Source organism: Argiope bruennichi, chromosome 11 (genome assembly GCF_947563725.1).
Source record: "Argiope bruennichi chromosome 11, qqArgBrue1.1, whole genome shotgun sequence".
NCBI classification, from domain to species: domain Eukaryota; kingdom Metazoa; phylum Arthropoda; class Arachnida; order Araneae; family Araneidae; genus Argiope; species Argiope bruennichi.
Genome location: NC_079161.1, coordinates 31,598,958 through 31,623,667, shown reverse-complemented (window position 1 = coordinate 31,623,667; position 24,710 = coordinate 31,598,958). Strand labels below are relative to the sequence as shown.

General features: G+C 26.5%; 1 protein-coding gene and 4 non-coding genes across 8 annotated transcripts; 2 read left to right on the top strand and 3 right to left on the bottom strand.

Annotated features, from left to right (window-relative positions):
• Positions 1-527: 527 nt before the first annotated feature.
• Positions 528-738, top strand: LOC129957855 (small nucleolar RNA U3). The gene has a single exon (XR_008782957.1). It is a non-coding gene; the product is annotated as a small nucleolar RNA U3 (small nucleolar RNA).
• A 519-nt stretch (positions 739-1,257) lies between these two features.
• On the top strand, positions 1,258-1,373 carry LOC129957909 (U5 spliceosomal RNA). The gene has a single exon (XR_008783010.1). It is a non-coding gene; the product is annotated as a U5 spliceosomal RNA (small nuclear RNA).
• A 1,032-nt stretch (positions 1,374-2,405) lies between these two features.
• On the bottom strand, positions 2,406-2,521 carry LOC129957908 (U5 spliceosomal RNA). The gene has a single exon (XR_008783009.1). It is a non-coding gene; the product is annotated as a U5 spliceosomal RNA (small nuclear RNA).
• Positions 2,522-3,040: 519 nt separating this feature from the next.
• On the bottom strand, positions 3,041-3,251 carry LOC129957854 (small nucleolar RNA U3). Its single transcript, XR_008782956.1, has one exon. It is a non-coding gene; the product is annotated as a small nucleolar RNA U3 (small nucleolar RNA).
• A 9,266-nt stretch (positions 3,252-12,517) lies between these two features.
• Positions 12,518-24,601, bottom strand: LOC129957632 (protein ARV1-like). 4 transcript variants are annotated; one of them, XM_056070059.1, is made up of 6 exons: positions 24,336-24,601; positions 19,913-20,032; positions 19,293-19,446; positions 18,702-18,768; positions 15,050-15,201; positions 12,518-12,722 (listed from the first exon to the last, which is right to left on the bottom strand). In XM_056070059.1, the coding sequence occupies exons 1-6, from the start codon at positions 24,423-24,425 to the stop codon at positions 12,634-12,636; spliced, it is 672 nt and encodes a 223-aa protein (XP_055926034.1). In that variant the 5' UTR covers positions 24,426-24,601; the 3' UTR covers positions 12,518-12,633. The 4 variants fall into 4 exon arrangements, with proteins under 4 accessions (XP_055926034.1, XP_055926035.1, XP_055926036.1 ...); XM_056070060.1 differs by lacking the exon at positions 24,336-24,601 and adding an exon at positions 23,381-23,483; XM_056070061.1 differs by lacking the exon at positions 24,336-24,601 and adding an exon at positions 23,339-23,404 and having other exon boundaries at positions 12,519-12,722.
• Positions 24,602-24,710: the final 109 nt, after the last annotated feature.

Below are 24,710 nucleotides of genomic sequence, written 5' to 3'. Positions count from 1 at the left end.
CACATATACGAATAAATTTCTTGGAGCAATCTAGTTAGCACGGAAAGCAAACAGGTGGCGCTCTGCTAGATATGCAAGGATCCCTCTATCGGAAGAAATGGAAACGCACCGACAGAAGAGCAAATGTTTATATTTTTCAGTAAATAGCATTGAGAAGTAGTGGCATAAATTACATATTACATCTAAAATACTAACAATCGTTTTGTCCATATCAAGAAACATTTGCAATTTGTAGTTTTCTTTGGAAACCCTGTTATGTCTTGACTTCACAGCATATGATAGAAATATATTACTTTCGAAATCTCATTATCTCTCTTGTTTTCACTGAATAGGATAGAAATATATTACAGCATAAATAGCGTTCTTTTTTCTGTTGCATCTTTTTATTCTATTAAAAAAAATATTTTGTTTTTAAACTTTGTCAACAAATTGGTATCCTCGTAATGAACTCATTAAACATTTGTTTCTCTACCACTTTTAAAATTAAAAAAAATATTTAAGAAGCTTTGTTATATCATTTGTAGAGTAAGATCATACTTCATAGGATCATTTCTATAGTATGATTAGAGGTTCACTCACCGAACCTCGCAGAAAACCCAACCACGATGATGTGAGATGGGATTTCTTCCTGAGCGTGAAAGTGGCCTCGTGGTTTCCTTCGGGCTGCCGCAATGCCGTTGATGATCGCACTCTATGACTCTTGCAGTCGGGAGATGGAAGAAATTCGATCTGAGTGGTTCCCAATATGATAAAAAGCAGATTGTCAATCGCAATTTATATTCGATTATCGGAATCGTCAAACGTCTCTTAACTACTAAAATTCTCCGTTTTTTATTTACTGCGTGTGTGCACAGACTAGTAAATTTGTTCGAAACTCTTCATGACCGGTAGGGAATCGGCCTTATTAACATAGCTTTATCTCACTGTATGCTTAATCAGTTATAGGTGAGATGGTTATAATTTCAAAGGTATTTTCTGCTCTTAATTTTAAGATGAAACTTAAATCAGATAAAAAGTAAATTGCAAAATTTTAAAAAGGATAAAGACAACGCATTGAATTTCTGCACTTTGAAATAAATAACTATCCACAATAAAAGTTCATTTCTAACGTAACAAGGTTCTCACCAGAACACACCGAGGCAGAGACGAATATGAAACCTTTTTTACGTATCCACACTTCCGTATCATGTGAAGAATAAATACCACTTTTAAAGTTAAAAGCAAGTATATATAGAGTTAGGATTCTGAGGGCTGTTTATGCTCTGGTTTCTCTTCAACAACGTGCTAATCTTTCGCCTTTTACTAAAGATTACCGTGGAGAGGAACAACTTAATGAGCCTTGCCCAATTTTTGGAATCCCGCTTCGGTGGGATTAAATAAAAAAGAAAAGAAACGCACTTTCAAAGAAGCAGCATCGGTGAAGAAAGCAATACCAACGATCGTAGCGCAACTTAGTAGCCAACCCTTTCGGGTGTTTTTTTTTTTTTTTTTTCAAATATATTATCCAACACTAGAACACAAAGATATATTCACATAAAATTTTAAATAATGCAATTATTTCATCTTTTATTAAGTACTAGAAAAAACAATAAGCTTAAACATTACTTGTTTACAGTATAAAGTAAATGTATATTTCCATACCGCTTTGTTTTAAATTACTAGAAACTTATCTCCTAACTTGTTATCATCGGCAGAAAATAAATTCTGAGTTAGGCTTGCAAGATAGAGCGTTGCCATTTAAATGACACTGATAAGGAAGGGTTATACAAAATTCCAACAAAAATTGAGCAATTAAAACCTCCTGTGATGATCCATGCAAAATTTTGTACTGGTATAATTGTGTGATTTCGTATTCTCACATTGCCTGCTTTCTCTTTCTTTTTATTCCAGTTTTGCATTTAAACTTAATGTTTATTTCTAATTTGGTAAAGTTAATTTGTGTTTTAGATATAGCAGCATTAGTGTTCTGCAATACAATGTATATTTTATTAGTTATGATTCATGAAATATTTACTTTTCATTTAATTTCATAATGCTTGGGTCTTTTGACTGAAAATTACTATTACTCATTCTAGAATTCAACTTTATGCTATCCACTTTTAATATAAAGACTTAATTTTGCATCTAAAAATGAACAAAAATTTGAAAAATAAGCTTCTTCTAAATCGCCACTGATCAACGGAGAATAAAAGCAGTTTCCGAGTTATCTTTGCAAAACATACTGTTGCAATTTATGTATATTGATAAGATATATACGAAATTCCAATAATAATTAAGCTGCTGAAAACTTTTCTTACTGATATTTTCTATCCTTGCGAAATGTTGCATTACCTTAATTGTGTGCTTCCGTTTTCTAGTAATTTAAAACAAAGCGGTATGGAAATATACATTTCTTTTCTTATGTAATCCCACCGAAGCGGGATTCCAAAAATTGGGCAAGGCTCATTAAGTTGTTCCTCTCCACGGTAATCTTTAGTAAAAGGCGAAAGATTAGCACGTTGTTGAAGAGAAACCAGAGCATAAACAGCCCTCAGAATCCTAACTCTATATATACTTGCTTTTAACTTTAAAAGTGGTATTTATTCTTCACATGATACGGAAGTGTGGATACGTAAAAAAGGTTTCATATTCGTCTCTGCCTCGGTGTGTTCTGGTGAGAACCTTGTTACGTTAGAAATGAACTTTTATTGTGGATAGTTATTTATTTCAAAGTGCAGAAATTCAATGCGTTGTCTTTATCCTTTTTAAAATTTTGCAATTTACTTTTTATCTGATTTAAGTTTCATCTTAAAATTAAGAGCAGAAAATACCTTTGAAATTATAACCATCTCACCTATAACTGATTAAGCATACAGTGAGATAAAGCTATGTTAATAAGGCCGATTCCCTACCGGTCATGAAGAGTTTCGAACAAATTTACTAGTCTGTGCACACACGCAGTAAATAAAAAACGGAGAATTTTAGTAGTTAAGAGACGTTTGACGATTCCGATAATCGAATATAAATTGCGATTGACAATCTGCTTTTTATCATATTGGGAACCACTCAGATCGAATTTCTTCCATCTCCCGACTGCAAGAGTCATAGAGTGCGATCATCAACGGCATTGCGGCAGCCCGAAGGAAACCACGAGGCCACTTTCACGCTCAGGAAGAAATCCCATCTCACATCATCGTGGTTGGGTTTTCTGCGAGGTTCGGTGAGTGAACCTCTAATCATACTATAGAAATGATCCTATGAAGTATGATCTTACTCTACAAATGATATAACAAAGCTTCTTAAATATTTTTTTTAATTTTAAAAGTGGTAGAGAAACAAATGTTTAATGAGTTCATTACGAGGATACCAATTTGTTGACAAAGTTTAAAAACAAAATATTTTTTTTAATAGAATAAAAAGATGCAACAGAAAAAAGAACGCTATTTATGCTGTAATATATTTCTATCCTATTCAGTGAAAACAAGAGAGATAATGAGATTTCGAAAGTAATATATTTCTATCATATGCTGTGAAGTCAAGACATAACAGGGTTTCCAAAGAAAACTACAAATTGCAAATGTTTCTTGATATGGACAAAACGATTGTTAGTATTTTAGATGTAATATGTAATTTATGCCACTACTTCTCAATGCTATTTACTGAAAAATATAAACATTTGCTCTTCTGTCGGTGCGTTTCCATTTCTTCCGATAGAGGGATCCTTGCATATCTAGCAGAGCGCCACCTGTTTGCTTTCCGTGCTAACTAGATTGCTCCAAGAAATTTATTCGTATATGTGAAATCTTACATGTTACGAATTCCATGCATGTAAGATATGCTATTAACAGTTACAAATATTAATGGACTGAAAATAGTGATATATACTGAAAATTAATATTTACAGATAAAACAAATTCCACATCTACAAATAGATATTTATTGTGCCTGTCTAATTTGTTTAAATTATGATAAATTATATTTACATCTTTACGGTGGAGATAGGTAAGCTGTATTACATATATATAATTACGACAAGATACTGGTTAAATTTCAAGTCCATTATTAATAAATCTATGCAAGAAGATTCTGTTTTCTATCGCAAGTCTACAACGATAGGTTTAACACCAGGTTGTTTCATAAGTCACTTCTTTTCAGACATTTTATCAACGGTAAATATGTTTATAAATCTTTTTGTATTTAAAATAAAAAAATAAAAAAAATTACTTCATTTATTTGAAATCAAAAAATCTTCATTTCTCAACATTTTTGTTTTTCTTTCAAAATATCAAATCGAAATATTTTGTATAATGTTAATGTACTCCCGTATGTTTCCTAGTTTCAAATATAGCTAACTCATTTCTAAAACTTTATATGTAAAATAAAGAGACAATGATTTGAATAAACATCTCTAAGATTTTGAAACACAACATTTGTTCACATCCTTATTAAAATAGGGCTGTGATTGCTTGAAATTCAGGATTCCGAGCCCGGTATCAAGATGAATGTGCATACACATAATTCCTCGAACGAATTCTTACTCGTTAATGGGATCAAATTTATCGATTTTTATTTTTTTATTCTACAGTTGCTACGATAAAGCTGCTTTTAGTATAATACATTTTGTAAATACGGTGCACTATCTCACATTATTCAGTTCAAACTTTCTTAAAGCGCCATTTCACATATGACCGGGTAAAAAGTAATTAAGTAAACCGGGGTAATGACCGGTATGCACCAATGGATGTGATTAATTCTGGATTTTTTTTATATTACTGTCCTTAATAAGCAATAAATATTCGTGTACTGAAAACACATCACAATGATAAGAAATTCCCAGTATTTTTGCCAAGTTTAATTGTATAAGTATTCATTTAGGCAGAAAGCATGCTTTGTTTTCTATGACACTTGTATTACTTGAAACAAGCTGATTTTTCAAAGCTTTGTTAGAATAGCTTCATATGACCAGCATCAATCTATTCAACGTTTGAAAAATATATAATAATGTCATTTGCAACAGTTATAGAATTCTGGAGAATCGTACAGTAGCAATCTGATTAAGTTTAGTAATAATATTCTAAAAACTTTCATTATAGAAAAAAGTTATTGAAAACTTACAATTAAATAAAATGTGATTTGATTAAATATGGCATTCTGAATATTTTTTTTAATGTTACGTAAGCATAATGCACAGCAAATAACGATAACTGTAGAATATTACTTTTGAGATAGTTTCATGATCATCCTATTTACTCCGTACATCTGCAGAGGGTTGTTCTTTGTGAGTGCCGTTCTCTTATATGCAGTGCTCTTATGAAGCAAATGCTCTTTGAATAAGTTCGATGACAGTCATGTGTTCTTACGTTCTTTTAATGATGTCTTTTGTATGTCTGTACTCAATAATTAATAAATTATCTGCTTATAGTATTTCTCCAATAATAACTATCAGGTTATAGATCTAGTATTCTAACTGCATAGTTGTATGTAAAAGTATAAAAAATGGAATGATTTGGAACAATGGGATTTGAAATTGCTAAATAGAGACATATACGGGGCATGGAAAATTCAGCTGAAATTGTAGCTAGCTGTTCTTATTACAAATGATTTGTGAATTTTTGTTGCAGGAATTTAAATAAAATCTCAGCCCATTAATGAGATGCAGAGTCAATATAAATAAGTATTAAGTGGACGGAAATGACTAGAAAGTTAAAGCAGAATTAAAAGAAAACAAATTGAAAAAATTAAACAACGGAACTAACAAATTTTTAAAAATGTCCTCTCAGCAAGCTGGAAAGCAAGGAATTCATTATCATTAAAGTTAATATTTTCAAATTTCCTTCAATCTTTACACAAAAACAATAAAACACTGCATACTGAAGTGGCCATAGATTATGGTTTTATTGATATCATATAATTTAGCATTTATTCAAAATAACTAATTAAAGTAATCTACATTATCATATTTAAATAAAAAAATAATTATAATCACCTACATTCTAAACAGTTAAAGCACACGCAGCTTCTGAAATTTTCTGAATCTGACCATTTTTACATACTGTTTCCATTAAATAATTACGCTCTTTTATTTTTATTTAATAACTCCATGCAAAGCTATTAAACTTTAGTCAAAATACATTTTAATAATTTCAAATCAAGGGGATAAAGTAAGCGCAGAAGGTTTTTTTTTATTATTATTTATTTTAACGTGACCATACAAATCTCTTAAAAATAGCTGAATTTAGAGGCTGAAAATCAGCTATAATTCTAAGCAATTATAGCTAACTAAAAAATTTTAATACAAGAATAGTTTACCTCAATTAGGTGCCAATTCGAATAATTTCATTTATTTCTTTGTCTCCCATCACGGAGCTCAGGAAAGTTTACAGCGACAAATTTATTAAGTTCCGTTAATTGAAGGTAAGTATTGCACAATCATATTAGAATTAATTGAATTTAAGAATAATCACTTTCATTTAAAATAAGAATAAAAATAATCTAATTTTTGTTCCGAAAATATCACTGAAGAAAGATTTGGCAAAAAAAAAAAAAAAAAAAAAAAAAAACGATTCGTATTACGATACCATAAAATAAATTCTTTCTTTTACTGAAGAAAAGTTAATGAACAATCACAATAGTTAATTTTACTACGTTTTTGTTTAGACTGATTTTCCATATCCGAGTGAGCGGCGCTGCAATCTCATTAATAAGTCTCCTGAAAACTGCAGTAGGTCTTCCCATGAAGAGTATCGTGTTTATCAAGTTTAGAAGCATTTAGCCTATTTTTTTTACATTCTTGATTGTTTTTCTTATATGCATATAAAACTTTTTGGAATAATTGATGCTATGACATTTTTTTTTTTTTTTTTTTGTGTGTGTGTGTGAAGATTTAGTTGAATTATATTTGAGTTCAAGCATTTCAATACAAATCGTGAAAAGGTATCTGAAAAATTTCATTTACTCATAGCGTCTCAAACCGGGGCCTCCGAGAATGAAAAGAGCAATAAAAGTTTTATAGGCTTGGAACAGTGACCTTTCTTACTACTATCGATTTTGAGCAAGCGATGTGCTGTTTTCAGCTTTGGTCAGTTGCTGTCCATCGGTCCTTTGCGTCTGTTCGTTTGTGATTGTGAAGATTTTTTGAGCATTTTTTGCATTAAGCTTTTATGACATCTCTCTGGATTACTAAAACGAAGTACGATATTACACTTGATTATCATGAGAGTAATTAAGACTATTTATTTTTATTTAATAGCAGTTTTTTTCGAGTTATAAGTTTTAATACTAAGTATACATTAAGCCTAAAATCCTTTCTTGTCACTTAGCAGCAGGCTTTCTTTATTCATTGCAGAGTGTAAACACAATTGATTTAACGATTAATATAATTCAATGTGTACAATACTAATAACAGAAATATTTTGCTAGACTTATAAAATATTTTTTTGACTTAGCAGAAAACTTTTTTTTTTTTTGTTGAATTTTTTGCTTTCAATTTTTTTAAACATCTTTTCGTTGGAAATATTTTACTTTTTAAAGTAATTGTAAGCAAGTCGATAACTTCTGAAGTTCAGAAAGAATAATATTATTAGTTAAGATAAATAAAATTATTATTAAATATTAGAAAATTGTAACATTATTTTATAAAAATGTTGCAACTATTTGGAACCTGTCACTTTGGAAATGTGAACAATGTTTAAATTTATCTTTTGATTATTTTACTCAGTGGAATAAATATGTTGATATTTTTTATTATTCTTCTTTAAATGTAACAATGCCATCAGTCTGCTGTATACCACGATGCAAATTGAATTATCCTTCTACTATAGAAAATATAAGAGTATTTAAATTGCAGATCTGAAGGAACGATGACTTTGAAAAATACCTAGAAAAGATTTTACACCTACTACGAGATCTGTTGTTTGTATCCATCACTTCAAAAATGATTATGTAACTAAAGAATAGATCTGTATACTACTTGATGGTAATATGGAAGTAAAACAACATTAGATTCAAATTGAAATGCAAATTAATTCCTTGCATTTTTTCAAACTTGTCTCTATATCTCTGATTCTTAAGCAAATTCATTATCTTGAAGAAAAGGTCCTGAAATGTGCCGTGAAATTTTAGGATCTGATAAAAAAAATAACAGAATTTTTAAACTTTGATGTTATTTCTTGTTTTGATGATTTAATTAAATGCACAGATAAAATAAAAAGTTTTTGGAATTCACATATTGAAGATTCAAGAATTTATTAACGATTCATTAAAACCCAATTCTTAAAGCCAGTTTCACAATTGATTCTAAAATTAATATAAATATTTTCGTCAGTAATAAAAAAACTTGACTGTTAGAGTATGACTTGGCTATTTTCCATCAATAAACAATTAAAAGTAACACTGTATTCTCAAATTGAAAATTTATTTGCATATCTCGAAAATAAGAAAGATATGAATGAAAATGCTTCTCTTGGAAATATTTTGCTTGATATAAAATTGCTCCTAACTGATTAAAAATAAAAAGAGAGATCATCTTAATTTTGCTATTAAATTTTATAACAAGAAGTTGAAATTGTTAACTTCCTCACTGTCTTTTAGATATTCTCCTTTCATGCTTTCACAGGCTTTTTCAATTTCATAAAATCTTTGGCAGTTTATAATGAATTGTGTTCCAGTGATAGTGTGTTGCCTAGTGAAAGGTAACTTCGAAAGATATCTTCTTATTATATTTAAAGACAAGTAAGGATGATATAGAATATAAAAAAAATATTTATCAAAAAAATGTTTGAAGCTGTCTATACTTTAAAGGACTGTAAACTTGCTTCTAGATGAAATAATAATCAAATCACACATTAGTTACCATTCAAATTCACTAACTAGATTGAATGTAAATAAAAGTTTAGAAAAAAAAGTTTTAAAAAAGCATCAAGTTTATAATTTCATCTGTTAATTCTAAAAACAAAGATGGTGCTACCTTATTTCTAGTGAAAAATTTGAATGCTGATCAACTTTTAGATTTGACCAAAAACAGTGATTTTATTAACACAAGAATGATGACAGAATAATATCAGTTATTTCAGAAAATAACAGAAATATGTTTACCAGCCTATGTTAAAGAGAATTAAAATCTTGGATTCCAAATTGAAATCATAAGAATGAATTTTTTTTTTATTTCATTTGATTTGGTGCATATTATAAAGTGGATTCGAAATAACTGGTTACACCAGCAAACAACAAGCAATACTTTTCAGTTTCCCTCTTTTAATAATTTTGGTAAAATTATGCATGCATCTTTAGGTCATCTAAGAGAAAAAGAGTTAAAATCCATTATAAAATATGCTCCAAAATTAACTTTTAAATCCTTATATCCAAGTAATATTGAGAGGTAAAATGTTGAATAATGTTTATAAATATTTCATTTAACAAATGCAAAAGTTTTAAAGAGATTGAATGACTGCTTATGATGGAATGATTGAATTCATTGAAGTAATCAACAAATGGTGGAGCATAATAAATATAAAAAGCCCTCAAAAAGGTTATGAGAAATTAGAAGAAAACAGTAAACCTTTTGAAAAAAAATATGATGATAGTCTACTCTTTCTGGAAAAATGCATTAAATGGATAAATAAATGGAAAAAAATTTCTATTTCAGGTCAAAAAATTGGAAAAACTGACTGCGGAACTTTTTGTTCATTTGAGCAAAACAATCAGAGATATAATTATTTATCAGTTACAAATTTTTCCTAATAGCTACATCTTAACTGCCAAATATCAATCAAACCGATCCTTTTGAAGGAAGATTTGGTCAATACAGGCAGCTATGTGGTGGTAACTTTAGCGTTTCTGTTGAACAAATTTTACAAGCAGAAAAAATTTGAGTATTAATATCTTGTTAAAACTGCATTAAAAAAATGTCTCTTTTCAGTGGAAGAAGAATTGATGTTTGAAATTACAAACTATGTTGCTAAAGAATATTTGCTTGATATTGATATAAGATAATTGATATATCCAGATGAAGACATCATTAAAATTTTTGTAGCAAGCTTCAAAATTTTAAAATTTATTTTAAGAGACAAAAATATTGCAGGCATATGCTGTACATGTCAATTAAGAAAAGAAGGACATAGTCAAAAATTTGTATCGATTTTTATTAACATATTTTTAAATAATTATTCCAAACTCAAAAATAATAATGCAAAATTAAGTAAAGGCAAAAAAAGAAAACTAGATATCATCAGTGCATCTTAGTTGTATTCATGGGAACAAAGTATTAATATTAATAATAGAATTTAAGCTGTTTAAAGATAAAAAAAAAAAAAAAATTGAGAGAAAAGTCCAACCACACCTCCTCATGGTGCTTCTCGGGTTACTCAAATTTTTAAAGAATCAAATAGTTGACATGGCTCTGGCAATTTCATGTTAAAGTTCAATGATTTTTATAATTTTTTACTTTGAAATAATGTTAAAAGATTACCTATTAAAATATTTTAAAGAAAGAAATAATACTATCTTAAACAGTTTTATAATAATTTTCTGAAACTAGTTTTTTTATGCCTAATACAAACGCTTCAAATCAATTTTGGTTTATATATATCAAATATTTTATGTGTTTATTCTGTTTTATGCATAATTAAATTTAAAGTCTCTATACAAGATTATCATCAACTAAAAAAAGGTAACAGTGCTGTTAATTACTTTTAAATTTAAAGTTATTTTGCACAATATATTTAAAAAAAGAAGTTAAAAAACTGAACGAAAAAAGGTTGCAAGCAATATGGTGAGCAAAAAGAAACCATCACGTAGTTGCTTCCTCTTTTCTATTGTTCCAGGCCCATAGAAGAGAAAATACTCTTATTGGAGCCCTCACTCAAACCCAACTCGACTGAGAGTGTGATGGACCAAACCATTTTCCCTGCAGTGTTGGGGCATTTGTTTGCAGATTTTATTATTGCGAATGTGCTATCATCGTGGCTGAAAGAATATTATCTGCTTATATTTGCAAAATAACATTTATAATGAAAAAGAATTTAAATGCCTATTTAAGAAAATTTCATCCTGAAATAGAAGTTCAAAGTAAAGGCAGTCAGTTTTGTGGGATGTGTGACACTACATTTCATACAGTAGCATTATTGCATGAAAATTTGAGAATAAACATTCTGTAACTCTTCAATTTGTAAACAAGACTTTTTATTCAGAAGAAGGTTTGTATTGGAAATCATAAACTGAATTTGTTGCTATAACAGAGGCTCAAATTATAGAATAGTGGCTTCTTTGTGGGTAATAACAGATTTACAGCAGCATCTGGCCAATATTGTGGATATTTCATTTCCTTATTACACTAAAAATAATAATTTTTACAAGACATTTAAGAAATTTTTTTTATGAAACAATATATTTCAATAATACTATTGTCGTATTTTTATATTATAATTTTAATTTTATTATTTTATTTTAATATTCATAATTATATTTATCACTTTATGTTATATTTTTATATTACCATTTATTTCAAGCTTTTCAACTTAACTCTTAAAATCCTTTATTAATAATATTAGTTTTAATTATGAGGAGGTAACTCATTAGCAGAGAATTTTTTTAAGTCGATACATAAAATCTAATATTCTCAATAATAATTTTTATATATAGCGACTGATAGAATTAGCAATTGATTGATCAATAATAGCTCAATATAGCAATTGATGGAAACCTCTTTATCTGAAACATTTAGGAGCCTCTGAAAATTTACAGATGTTATACATATGTATCCTCTTTTTAGTCATATCTATTTTTAATTAATTAACCATTTGTTGAATAATTGCAATGATTTGAATTCAGTAATTTTCATTGAATTTAAATAAAATTAAATACTTACTAAAATAAGATTATTTTAAAATTCTTAATACAGTTGTATTACTGTAGTAATTCTTCAAAAATTCCATTCTTACCATCTGCAATATATATAAAATTTATGGACTAGCCATTGAAAGGGAAAAAAACAAACCAGAATTTGCTATAAACAAATACTACCTAAATAAATAAAAAAATATTAGTATTTTTTTTCCCAGATTTTTTGAAAGAAATTAGTCAATGATTTTTTTATTAGTATTTAATTATTTTTAGTCTGCATAAAATTGTACCACATTATTTAACTTATTTTTTGCTTAAAAATATATATGGCTCAAAAAAGAGAAGCTTTAAATATTTATTTCTAATAAATGACATTAGATAAAGACGCATCATTGGATAGTGGAAAGTTAAATCTTATTTTACGGATTTGAATAATTTCATTTAATAAAATATCTTATTAATAACAGTATGCTTATTCACCTTTTTTTTAACTGAGGTTTGCAATCCTAAATGAATAATGCAATTGAACTGAGATAAAGATGGAACTTGAATATCGTGTAAATATTGACATTTTTATGAATTTTATACATTTATGAATTTCAACTATGACAAATTTGCATATCAGATCTTAATTAAATTCTTGAAAGAATAAATAATAGATAGCTGTTGCTGCTAAATAACATGAAACAAATTATTAACAAATGCAGTTTTATTAAAAAAATACAACAAAAATAATATACAAATTTCTGCTTATATCAATGTCAGCAAAATAGTATCAGTATCACAGATAGTTGCTTTAATCAAATTTTGCATCACTTATATTATGTACTGGAGAAGTAGATAGCCTATTTCTGAAATTACTATCAGAATGATGGCTATGAACAGATTAGAGAGCTTTGTTGTCACTGAAAAGAAAAAAGATTCTTTTAATTTTATAGTAATCAGTTACAATGCAAGTATGCAATAAAAAGCAAATGATTAGTAACTAGCAATATAAAAACATAAGATTGAATTTAGCTTTAATACTTTATTTAAAAATTTCCTCTTCAAAGTTGATGATTTCAAACAAAAGGAATAAAATAAACAGAGTAGTGTCATTACTAGAATTTGTAATTCTTAAGATAAAAATGTATAAATGTTTCCATTTTCTTGAATTATTGAAACTGCTTGTAGCCCAACAAAAATAAGATTAAATTTGTTACAATGAGACGATAAACGATACAATAATATTTTTATGACCAATAACCATACTTAATAAGAAATAAGATTAGAAACTTCAATTAACTTTAGATTAAAACTTTAATTCTCAATAATATTTGTCTTCTAATAATCACCATTCCCAACAATCAAATAATTTAATAAAATCATTAAGATATAATTATAAAAAAAATATCTTTGATGTAAAAAGTTTGAACAAAGTTTCACATAACCTTTTAGGTGCTGTTATTGCTAATAATTTGCTTTTGAATACAGTCAATATCAAGAAATTATTTAAAATAAAAACAATTTAAAAACCAATCTATTTTTAGAACAAGCCAAATCTTTTTTTTTAATGTTCTTCTTTTTATCTTAATTCTTAATAAATTTTAATTTTTAATTCATTATAATGCATTTAATGGAATTATCTAAACGGCATCACTTATATGGGATAAAAATTTAAGTAAATTAATTGACTGACTGATGATGAAATTTTCAAAAAAAATCAAATGGTATATTGTCATGTTGAATATGAAAAATTACAAAATTTCAAAAATATTGTTTCATGCAACAGGTAACAAAAATAAAGTCGATTACAAAATTCTATCTCTACAAATCCCAATATTATGTTATTTCCCAGTCTTGTCTGACATTAGAATCTTGAAAATAATGTACAATATCTTATACAAATAGGAATGAAATAAGCTAAGTAAATAAAGGCATTTTAAAATGAAAGTGAAAATAATTTTGCTAATTCTAAGTTGCATGAAAATTTATTTTGATTAATTGTCATAGTTGTATTATTATTAATAATAATGGAAGATCATGATTGTTATCAATGTTATAATATTTCAGTTTTGTATTTCTTAATAAGGAGGCAGCCATACTTAGGTATTTTTTTTTTTTATCTGAAATGCTTTCCCAAGTCATCAGAATCATTCATGTAGTAGAATTTATAAAGTGGCAGTTAGAAGACAGAAAAAAAAAAAAAAAAAAAAAACCAGAAATTTTTTTCATTTTTATTTAAAATATGTACTTTTAATAAAAGTGTATTTGCATTAAAAAATAGGATGAGCAAATACATAACTTGAATTAAATTATAATTAAACTTGTACATGATAGCAATATTGGACTAAAGCTGTAAAGCCTTTAAATGTTTGCAGTTATAAAAATCCTTTATGTTTATGCATTTCTTGATAGCAAACAGAAAAATTCTAAAATTTTAAACCTTTAGTATAAAATGAAATTTACACTTTTGATTATAAATACAACTTGATAAGAAATAGAGAAAGTGAGCAAATGATATTATCATGTTCAAAAGCTTTCATTTCAAGTTGGAAAATATATCAAGATATGCTACAAAACACACCAGTTTCAAATTTATTGATAGATACATTTTTGAGTTAATAATTAAAAGTATTAAATTAATAATAATACATTATGTTTGGGGAAAAAATTGTCTCAAATATACAAGTAACAACATTTTTCTATAAGATGGGTTTGTTTATTTGTTGTTGAATGTAATTAGTGTATCTTAATACAATTTACATTTTTAATATCTTTTTTTGTAGAAACTGATAATAAATACAATTATAGTAACCTTAAAAATCAAGGTAAGAAATAACAAAAATATAATTAATTTGGAATTCCTTTAACTCGCTTTGAATCTTGTTTATTTTTGAAGGAATCAAAAATTTTAATTTCAGATAAAAATTTAAATATGAAACTGAAAATTTAAGAATTTTTTCATTGGTGTGTTTCAAGTCTTGTTACCCTAATATGTACATACTACACCACTTTATATTTTTAAAGCTAGAATTAAAAATAATACAAATGATATTTACCTTAAAAACAGAATAAATACAAAAGAGAAATAATATAATTAAATTGCAAAACTGTTAAATCCTGTTGCTTTCTTTCAAATTTGTGAAATTTTAAGAAACGAAAAATTTCAATTCTAGATGGATATAAACATATGAAGAATTTAAACTTTAATTATGTTATATGATATGATTAAAACGTGTCTAAAATTTACCTCGAATGACCTGAAGTTGTGAAAGAAATATAAATAATATGATCAAAATTTCACAGTATTCATCATCTTTACTCCATACTAAAACAGGAAGCATGAACAACTTTCCATAACTGGCAAGGACAATGCTGTTAAACAAATTCTTTGAAGAAAACCTTTAAATAAATTGGAAATTAAAGGAGCCATTTCAAAATAAATTATCAGAAACCAAATGCATTAATCCAAATTTTTCTAATTCACTTTTTATTATCACAAATAAATTTCTACTCCTTTGTTGTAAGCCATTAATACTCTTTTTAATTTTTCATAATCAGATGGAGGTATTGTACAAATAGATTCTTCTAAATTACAAATATGCAGTTTTTATATTAATGAACTAAAACAAATTTAATTTTGATTTAAGTACAATTAAAAAGCAGAAAAATTGTATATTTATGTCAGGAGAATATCACATTGAGTAACTTTTTATTTTTTTATTTCATCAAGTTAAAACTAGCAGCAACAAAACTTATTTTATATTTTATTCCCCAACATTTTATATTTGCTTTAAAGAACATACCCTTTGCTTTTCATCAATATTATTCTTGCAAACTTGTCTACTATTTTCCAAACTTCATGCTCACTTAATGGATCCATTCTATTTTTCATTCCCAATTCTCATGTATTCCAATGAACACTATGTATTGCTCATATGTAAATATTTAGGACATTATGAGCTATATTAATTGGCATATGTTTACATTTGTATCTTTCAGCATGACTAAGTGGAATTTGATTTACATCATTACTCTTCAACTCAACATTTGGCACTTTATTTTCATTCTCCACATTGTCCTCTTGCTGATAGGGAGTAAAGGCTTGATATGGAATTGAGTTATTACTCAGACTTGATGCAAGTTAACAAGAATATCTAAGTAGGAAACTTTATTTTTTTGCTTATTATCGTTTCTTTTTGAAGAGGCTTCTGATAATGAATAAATATTCCAAGTATCTACCTGCATTTATCCACAACACTTACTATCTTTTAAAGATTTGTTGGATTTAACTAATCTTTTTTTTTGTGTGTGGTTTTTAATATCTTAACAATAACAGCCCTCCTTCCTCTAGTGTATCTTAGGATGTGGTTTCCTCTTTCAGCTTTATCATTACTTTCACTATTGTATGGAATGATAATGTTGTGAAATATACCTGAATCAGAAAATAATCAAATTGAGGATTTACAAATTCTAAGCCATTATCAGTTCTCAATTTTTAATTCTTTTGTCTTTCATACTTAACTGTCAGTATAGGATGATTTATTGAGGTTATTTTATTTGTGTTACAAATTTCACATTTGAAATAATTTTTATCACCAATATTAATACATTCTATCATTTTAAGATGTATTTAAGAGTTATATAACATAATCTGTTGTCAAATTCCATAATTATTAGTATGCTGATTAGAAAAATAACATTCACAATTATTCAGTAGTTCTAAATATATGTGTAATCAACAATTATTCTTATATGCCTTAGTAATTAACTTATTGTCTTTATTGAATATCAGAGCAGATTTATTATATTTAATTTTATAACCATTATCCAATTAAAATATTATAGGCAGTAAATTATATCTTAATTGAGAAACATAACTTGCAATAATCAAATAAACTTATAGGATTATTACATCTTGTACTCACAGTTTTTGCTTTCACATGCCTCACTCTTTTGTATAAAATTTTTTCATCTTTATCCACTTAAAAAAAGAAAAGAAACACCTTTTATTTCAAGGATTTTTTTTTCAAACCATGTGTTGTCTTTGAACATATGACAAGGAGCTCCACTATCTAGTAATTATAATTTGCCACTTTATTTTTTATGATATGTAGAACCAGAAAAAAATAAAATCTCACCCTTATTTGAGCTTATTGAAAGCTTTCTTAAATGCTTTCTTCTGAATAAATACTATTCAGAAAAGAAAAGGAGAAAAGAAAGAAAAATTCTACTTTTTGCTGCTATACTAGATTTTTTTTTTTTTTTTTTTTTTGCTATGCTGGTGGGAGGAAAATTCTGCTTTAAATGCTTCTGCATTTTATTATTAAAAATTTCATTTAGTTGGACTTGCTGACAAATTAAAGTATTTTCTTCTTCATGGAGAATTTCTAACACTTCAGCTATTGGTTGATAGTGTTGCATTAAGAATATATCCTATATTTTGGAAAATTTTAGATTTAGACAGCATACTGTTTTGACTATTTACTCTCTAGACGAGACATCTCATCCAAGAGAGTAACACTTAGTCACGATCCTTCCTGCTCTAACAAAACAGTCATTCATAAATTCATAATTTTTTATATGAATGTTTTTCAGTTCAATTCTGCTTTCCATTTTTTGATCCTCTGCCTGGCACGTGAAAGTTGCTTTTATTACAAAATCAAAGTGACTTACACAAGATTTCAAAGCAAACTCACAAAATTTTTGCATCTTCCTGAGCTGTGAATTGCAGTACATGAAAATCAGAGAGTGATAGCTTAATATATGCATTTATAGTAGAGTTTTTCTGGCAACTATTGACATTCTGTTGCAACTGTTTCACTAAGATTTTCAAGTTCCACAGAAGACATTACACAGTTCAGTAATTTTGAATTTAGAGCAACTTTATTCTTTAGAGGCCAAATGAAGTAATTGATTCTGTTTAACTCCGATATATTTATCTTTTCCATTTTAAAGCTTCAGTTTTGGATCACGCAGTTCCTTTTTTTACAAAGACTACTGAACTATAATCATGTTCTCCTATCATTTGTTATTGTTCATTAATAAGGACTTGGTGATGGTTTATTTAGATAGCACATTTATTACATAAGCATATATTCGCATATATAAAAAAAGATGAATAAAAGAAGAATATAGCATATTCAGTTCAGTACATAAGCACACAGCTATATTTTCAAGGGCTCACAGGAAGAAGAGGAGAGTGAAATTATATAGATATTTGTTTGGCAGAGATACTGTAGAAAAATAATTTGGACATTCCACCCTAATATAAATAAACTGGTGTTATCACAAAGATAATTTTTTGAACTTTGATCAGTTTTGTGGAATTACAATCTTTTTTTCAAAGGGAATATAATAGAAAACTCTTTTTCATGCTAAAACCATCAACAAGAACTCATTCAAACATATTTCCTTATGAAACAAGTTTTTAACAGTGAAAAAAAATGTCCTTTTGATTGTGAATGAGAAATCTCGAAAAAATCCCTGATTTGTATGAATGGTAGTATGCATGTAGGCATTTAAGAACTCAGTGCACCCCAACTCTGTTGTAATGCCACTGTACCAATTTATCATTTGATTTCCATACTCATGGAAGCCGCATGTCTTGGATATTCCTATTGCTCCCAGCTGCAACTATGTATGATTTTTATTTTATTGTTCTAATATAATTATTTTACCTAGAATTAGGTTAAAAAAATAAAATGCAAATGAACAAAAAAAAAAAAAAAAGAAAAAAAAAAGACTTATTTAGATGAAATATTTTATTGAATTGGCATTTACAATAAAAACAAATAATATTTATTTAAGTTATTGCTTTCATTTTACTAAATGTGACCCTCAACATGATTTTGTTAAATGCAATCAATCACTAAATGATTAAACAGAGAAAACAAACTCACCGTTTTGCACCCTTTTCTTGACTATGGTACAAAATCACAACAGTGAGAGTTGCAAAGATGAAATATTCTGCAAACAAAATAATATTTATATGATATAATAATATTGTTATAAAAACTACATTTTAAATTTTGCTTAATTTAATGTAATATGGAATTTCATATTATTAAAAGCAGCTAGAATTGCATAATGACATCAGACATGACATGGGTTTGGAGAAAAAAAAGTTCAACTTAATAAGCAAAGTATAATTGTATCAAACATAAACACCAATAATTAAAACAAGTATAATCAACCAAAAAAGAAAATGAATTTACTTATAAAAAAAAGTGCTTGAGAAATTAAAAATATTGGAAAATTATCACATAAAAGAAAATTAATCAATTTCGTGATCTTAAAATTTGATTCCAAAAAAGCAGAAATCTGCATTTTTGTGAGAATGCGTTTTGCCTATGGCAAGTTTGCCAAATGACCTAAATTGATTCTAAAAGTAAAACACTTTTACAATTAAAGATAATGTTGATTTTTCACCAGATTTATAATAAATAAATAAATGTTTTCTTTATAACACATGAAATCGATATAGTACTTACCTAGAAAAGATTTTATGCACATAAAATAGAAATTCAATTCCAATTCATTGATAAATATGTCAGATTTGTATGACTTGTTCCAGAAATGTTTCTGAGATGCCATTTTTTCATATGCATCACATAATATATACAGGACAATAAGTTTCCATGCAACCTGAAAGATAAAAGCCTATAAATAAAAGATTACACAAAATTATACCAATATTAAATTATGAAATGCTTGGAAATAAAGGAAAAATTAATGCAGAGTTAAATAGTTACAATAATTCTAACATAAGGACTGTTTTCCAATCATGATATGATTATTTCTTTCACACCAACAACAAAAAATAACATTTTTTTTTTTTTTTTTAAAGTGTTAAAAATGGATAATGTATATATATATATATTTAAAGAAAACATATTTTTAAAGAAAAATACTAAGATTCTTAAATTAAAAAAAAAGTAATGGTTACTATAAATTATTTTGTAGTGTAATTTAATGGAAAAAAAAATAATTTAGACTGTATCAAAAGCTTTATTTCCAAGAAGAAATTGATAAGCATTGATAACATAAAACTATACTATTTATGAAACATATTTGATTAATTTTTAAAAATAAATAAATTAAAATATATTACTTTTAAGTTTGAGTTGAAAAGCACATGTCTTAATGCTTCTTTTCTGAGCAATAACATGTCTATAACAATGATAGAATATTCTGTTTCCACATATTCATCAACAAAATTATCACATTTTTCCTAAAAAACAAATAACAAATATAAGGTGCATTGAAATATGTCATAATATAATATTCCATTCTTCAATTATTGATCTTTAGAATCTATTCTGATCAAAGCTAAATGCATGGATGAAGCTACAAGATTTATTATGTAGACATAATAGTAAAAATTTGATTTATTAAAAAATCTGAATAAAAAATCTAGGTTCAAAATGAATACAGCAAATAAATTTTCAAACTAAATGCGGAGCAAAAACTTAATTTTAATATTTAATTCTTTTATAAATAATATTGAAAAATGTTAGAAATCTATGAAATGTTTATAAATAAAGAGTTAATAAGTAAAATTTTTTAATAATGTTAAGAATAAAAATTTGTATAAATCAATAATTAATTTTAATAAAGAAACAATTTACATGACTATAAGAACAGAAGAATTGTATAATGAATATTCAAAATACTCAAATACAATCTGCATCTAATGTGTCCAAAATCCACCCCTCCCAGAAAGGAAAATTGGTTTTGTTTTTTTAAATTGAAACAATATCAATCATTGGATATATTAAAGATTTTTAAAATTATTCACTTAGGATAACTAAGACCAAGAGATTTGAAATGAAAACAATTTAGAAATAAAACTAATTAATTATAAATGATATTTTAACATTATGTTAATAGTAAATCCAAAGGACCTTTAGAAAATTCAAATTACAAGTGATTTTAAATTGCAAAAATTTGAATGAGCTATTGAATGTAATATAATTTAAAAAAGTTTTCCAACAATACCAACTGCAAAAAGTATATTAAATGAAAGATGTATAATTTTATGGTGTCTTTCCCAAAGACCTAAAATATTATGAAACCTTTACTATACCATTCAAAGATCTATTAAGCCATCTATGCACTGTTAATTTCATCTAACACTCACTACAGAAGACATTTCTCTTCCTTCTTTCTCAAAAAAAAGTTTTTTATAAATAAGATTATTATTGTTTTTATCTCAACTAATAAACTATAATATATATTTTCAGATAATTCTTTTGAAAGTTGTTAATTCAATATGAAGAATATAAAACTTCATAAGATTAAAGTGATATTTTTTAACTGCATATTTACCTGTAGATATAACAGATTATGAACAGCAGATATAACAGATTATAAATTGATGTTCATCGTCTTACAGACATATAAATACTAAATTAATATAAAACAAAATTTAGATAAAAGCACTTCAATAATATAATATCTGTTCTTGTATAAAAAGTCCGTGGATTAAATTCAGTTTGCATTAATAAAAATTCAGAATTTTTCTTGATGGTCAGAATATTGATTATGTATAAATTTTTCTTTTTTATAACAAAATGCAAAATTTCTTGCTTTAAGCAATACTAGTATGTTGTTATATATAAAAATATATATATATATATATAAATTATTTAAAGTGCTAAATTTTTAATTCATTTATTTATTGGTAAAAATATTCTAATTTTATTAATGTTCTTAGTCATATATTTCTTAACCCTATGCTCACACCTAATACTTCTTTGAGTTTTATTCAATTATTTTGATTCTTAACATATGTGTTTGAAATGCAAGTTAGTTTCCCACTTTTATAAAATACAATTGTTGGAAAGACAGTAATGATAGTAGAGAGATAATAATGATGGAACAATTTGAAATTCTGATTCATTAATGAGAAAATTCAAACATTTTTAACTATGGGATAAATTCAAAACTTTAATAAGAGCAGGTTTTATTATGTAATTTAATATTAATCTTCAGCAATAAAAAAAATACTGCAAAACATTTTGAAGACAAAACTGTAAATTAAATTTAACAGTCATTAGGTCAATAAATTTCTATTTTTTTATAGAAATAATATGAATTCTTGTAAATATTATTTAATAAAAATAATAGATATGTAAATTAGATGAGATAAAACTTTTTTTTTTATTGTAGTAAGTCTAATTCTGTTACTGTATACCCTGCAGTTAATCTTCCAAATGTCTTAGCAGTTATACATCAGATAAGTTAAATGACTTTTTAAGAGAGTCCCTACTATATTTATTGATAATTCTTGAAGATATAAAAAATACTTTTTTGTTAAGAAATAATAATAAAAAAGAAATATATTGGGTTCCTAAAGTACTTGAATACCTACGAACATATACTTATGAAAAATCAAAAGCTCATATGTTTCTGAATTTTTCTCATTAATAAATCAGAATATTTTCCTATCCATTTCTTAATTTAAAATTTCAGAATGAGAATTTTTTATTAATATCTATAGCCGTTTCCTCACTAAACTTCATTAGATAATTTAAAAATATAGATTTTTTTTCAAAAATATAGTAATCAAAAAGAAACAAAATTTTCATACAAAAGTCTGAGTATACATTAAAGAAATATATATATATGTAAACATAATTAATGAAGCAGAATCATGGCCGAAGACAGAAAAGACACTCTCAATTTTTAACTTCTTTTATTTCCATCCCAGAAGGCATGATCCATGAAGGCATACATGCAGAAGCGACAAGCACAACACAGAAAGACACATGAAATAAGGAAAAGTTAATGAAAGATTTATCCCTGTGAATATATACTGTTAGATTTTAATAGGGATTTCCTACATGCATCGACCACAGGCAAGGGAATCATAGGGATCTTTTAGAAGAATTTGTTTAAGTCAGCAATATTTTATCCTTTCACTCGGAATGTGAGAATCACTGACAAAAGCATTTTTACAGAGCTTTCAGTTGCATTAATTTAATAGAAAAAGTGGAATGGGATCAAGAAATAAATGAATATTTTAGAATGAAGTTGATATGTGCTGAATTGAGCTAAGAATTAGGAAATTAATTAAGTTTAAATTAGATTTTAAAATATCATTACATATATATATATTTATAAATAATGATATTTCACTGAATTAATACTTAGTAAGATTTTCAGTAACACCTACAAAAGTTCATAAATATCTAGACATAGAGTGCATTTGTTCCTATTTTTGCATCAATGTTTCTCTATTCTTCAATCATTACTATTCTTAGCTTGGTTTTTCTATTAATGTTATGTCTTTTTCTAAATTTGCTTTCATTTAAAACAGCTGTAGTGGGTTTAAACCTGGTGATTGAGGTATTGTTTTCAGATTTTGTGGACAATTATAAAAATAACAAAGACAAATGTTGTGAGCAAAGGGCTTAGAATTTTATTCTTATGAAAAAAAAAAGTTATTGTCGATATCTAAATCTTGAACTGATAAATTTAAATTGTCTTTTAATATATTTAAATTCAATATTCTACTAAGAAATACCCAAATTACCAAGTCTTATATCCTTACAAAAGAACACCTGCACTGACATACTTTGTTCATCCAAATATATTCTTCGGATTAAGATCCTAGTATTTTTCTTCTCCATACAATTACATCCCATCAGAACCAAAGAAACCAGAAAGCAAATGTAACTAAAAGTGTTATATTTGCTTTCACCTGTGAATAAGCCACAATAATAATAAGTTTCACACTTACTTATTTTGTAAAAAAAAAATATTAGGTTTTTCATTATTGCATTAAAAAAAAATCTCTTCAAGTTGATGTTCATATAATCCAGCTGATTAGAACACTCGTCAAATAGTTTAAGGTGAAAATGAAGCAGAAAACATTTTAATAACTTCTGTAGACATTTTTACAGCACTGACATTAGGATTTTTCACATTTTTTTTAAAATTATAAATCTTTTGTTATGTTAAATGTTGTGATTATTTTGCTGTATTAACTTTTACCATGCTTTTGATTCAAACTTTTTAATAAAGAGTTTTATCACATACTGCATTGCAGAATAGGATAGATTTACTAATTTAGTTACATACTTAATTAATTTACAAATATTGTGATGAAAAATTGTCATTTGTAGTTTCCTAATGCTATCAGCTATTTTAAAATATAAAATAGAGCATAGAGAAGTAAGCAAATAAAGACTAAAGATTAAAAAAGAAATTTTAAAATATCCCCCAAATGGAAAAATAAATAAAAATTATTCGATGATAATTTTATTTATGAATTTATCTGAAAATTTTTGAATGTGCAATTACTTCTGTGAAACATCTTTATCTATTTAAATTTTCAATTTTAGTTAAAAAAATAAAGTAAATTAAATAGGACTGTTCTGCAGAATCACAGGAAGATGATTTGAAAAAATACTTAATTCCAAATTTGAATTCAATTCTAGAATACAGTGTTTTTCCTTTATATGTTAAAAGTGCACAAACAGTTTTGGGAACCGCTGTAGAAAAAGTTATAAGTTTTTATTATCACTTACACATTTAGTTAATTTTATTATTTCATTGCTAAATTGTTTATATATAGATGAATTATTCGCTCCACAATGTACACAAACAATTCCTTCCATTTTTATCCGTTTCTTAATTGGGTTAATTTAAGCATAAGAAACTAAAATTAAGCTTTAAAAATCAACTTTTATATTAGATGTTGTTAATAAGCTAATTTAGTTAAAATAACTTCATTAATATAAATCGCTTGAATATAAACAATGAGACATAATAGCCACAAAAGCTGATGTTGTCGCAGTGGCCGAAAATTTTAAATAAATCCAATTTTGGATATAAACATTTTGTGTTTTATTCATTTTGGTTTGACCTCTCATGTTAAATAAATATAAAAATAACTTCCTGAA

Coding starts and splice junctions, on each gene's coding strand:
- LOC129957632 (XM_056070059.1), bottom strand. CDS start 24,425: ATGGAAGGAATTGTTTGTGTACATTGTGGAGCGAATAATTCATCTATA. Junction 18,769..19,292: donor GTGCATAAAATCTTTTCTAG/GTAAGTACTATA, acceptor TTTTGTTTGCAG/AATATTTCATCTTTGCAACT. Junction 15,202..18,701: donor CAAGAAAAGGGTGCAAAACG/GTGAGTTTGTTT, acceptor ATTTATTTAAAG/GTTTTCTTCAAAGAATTTGT.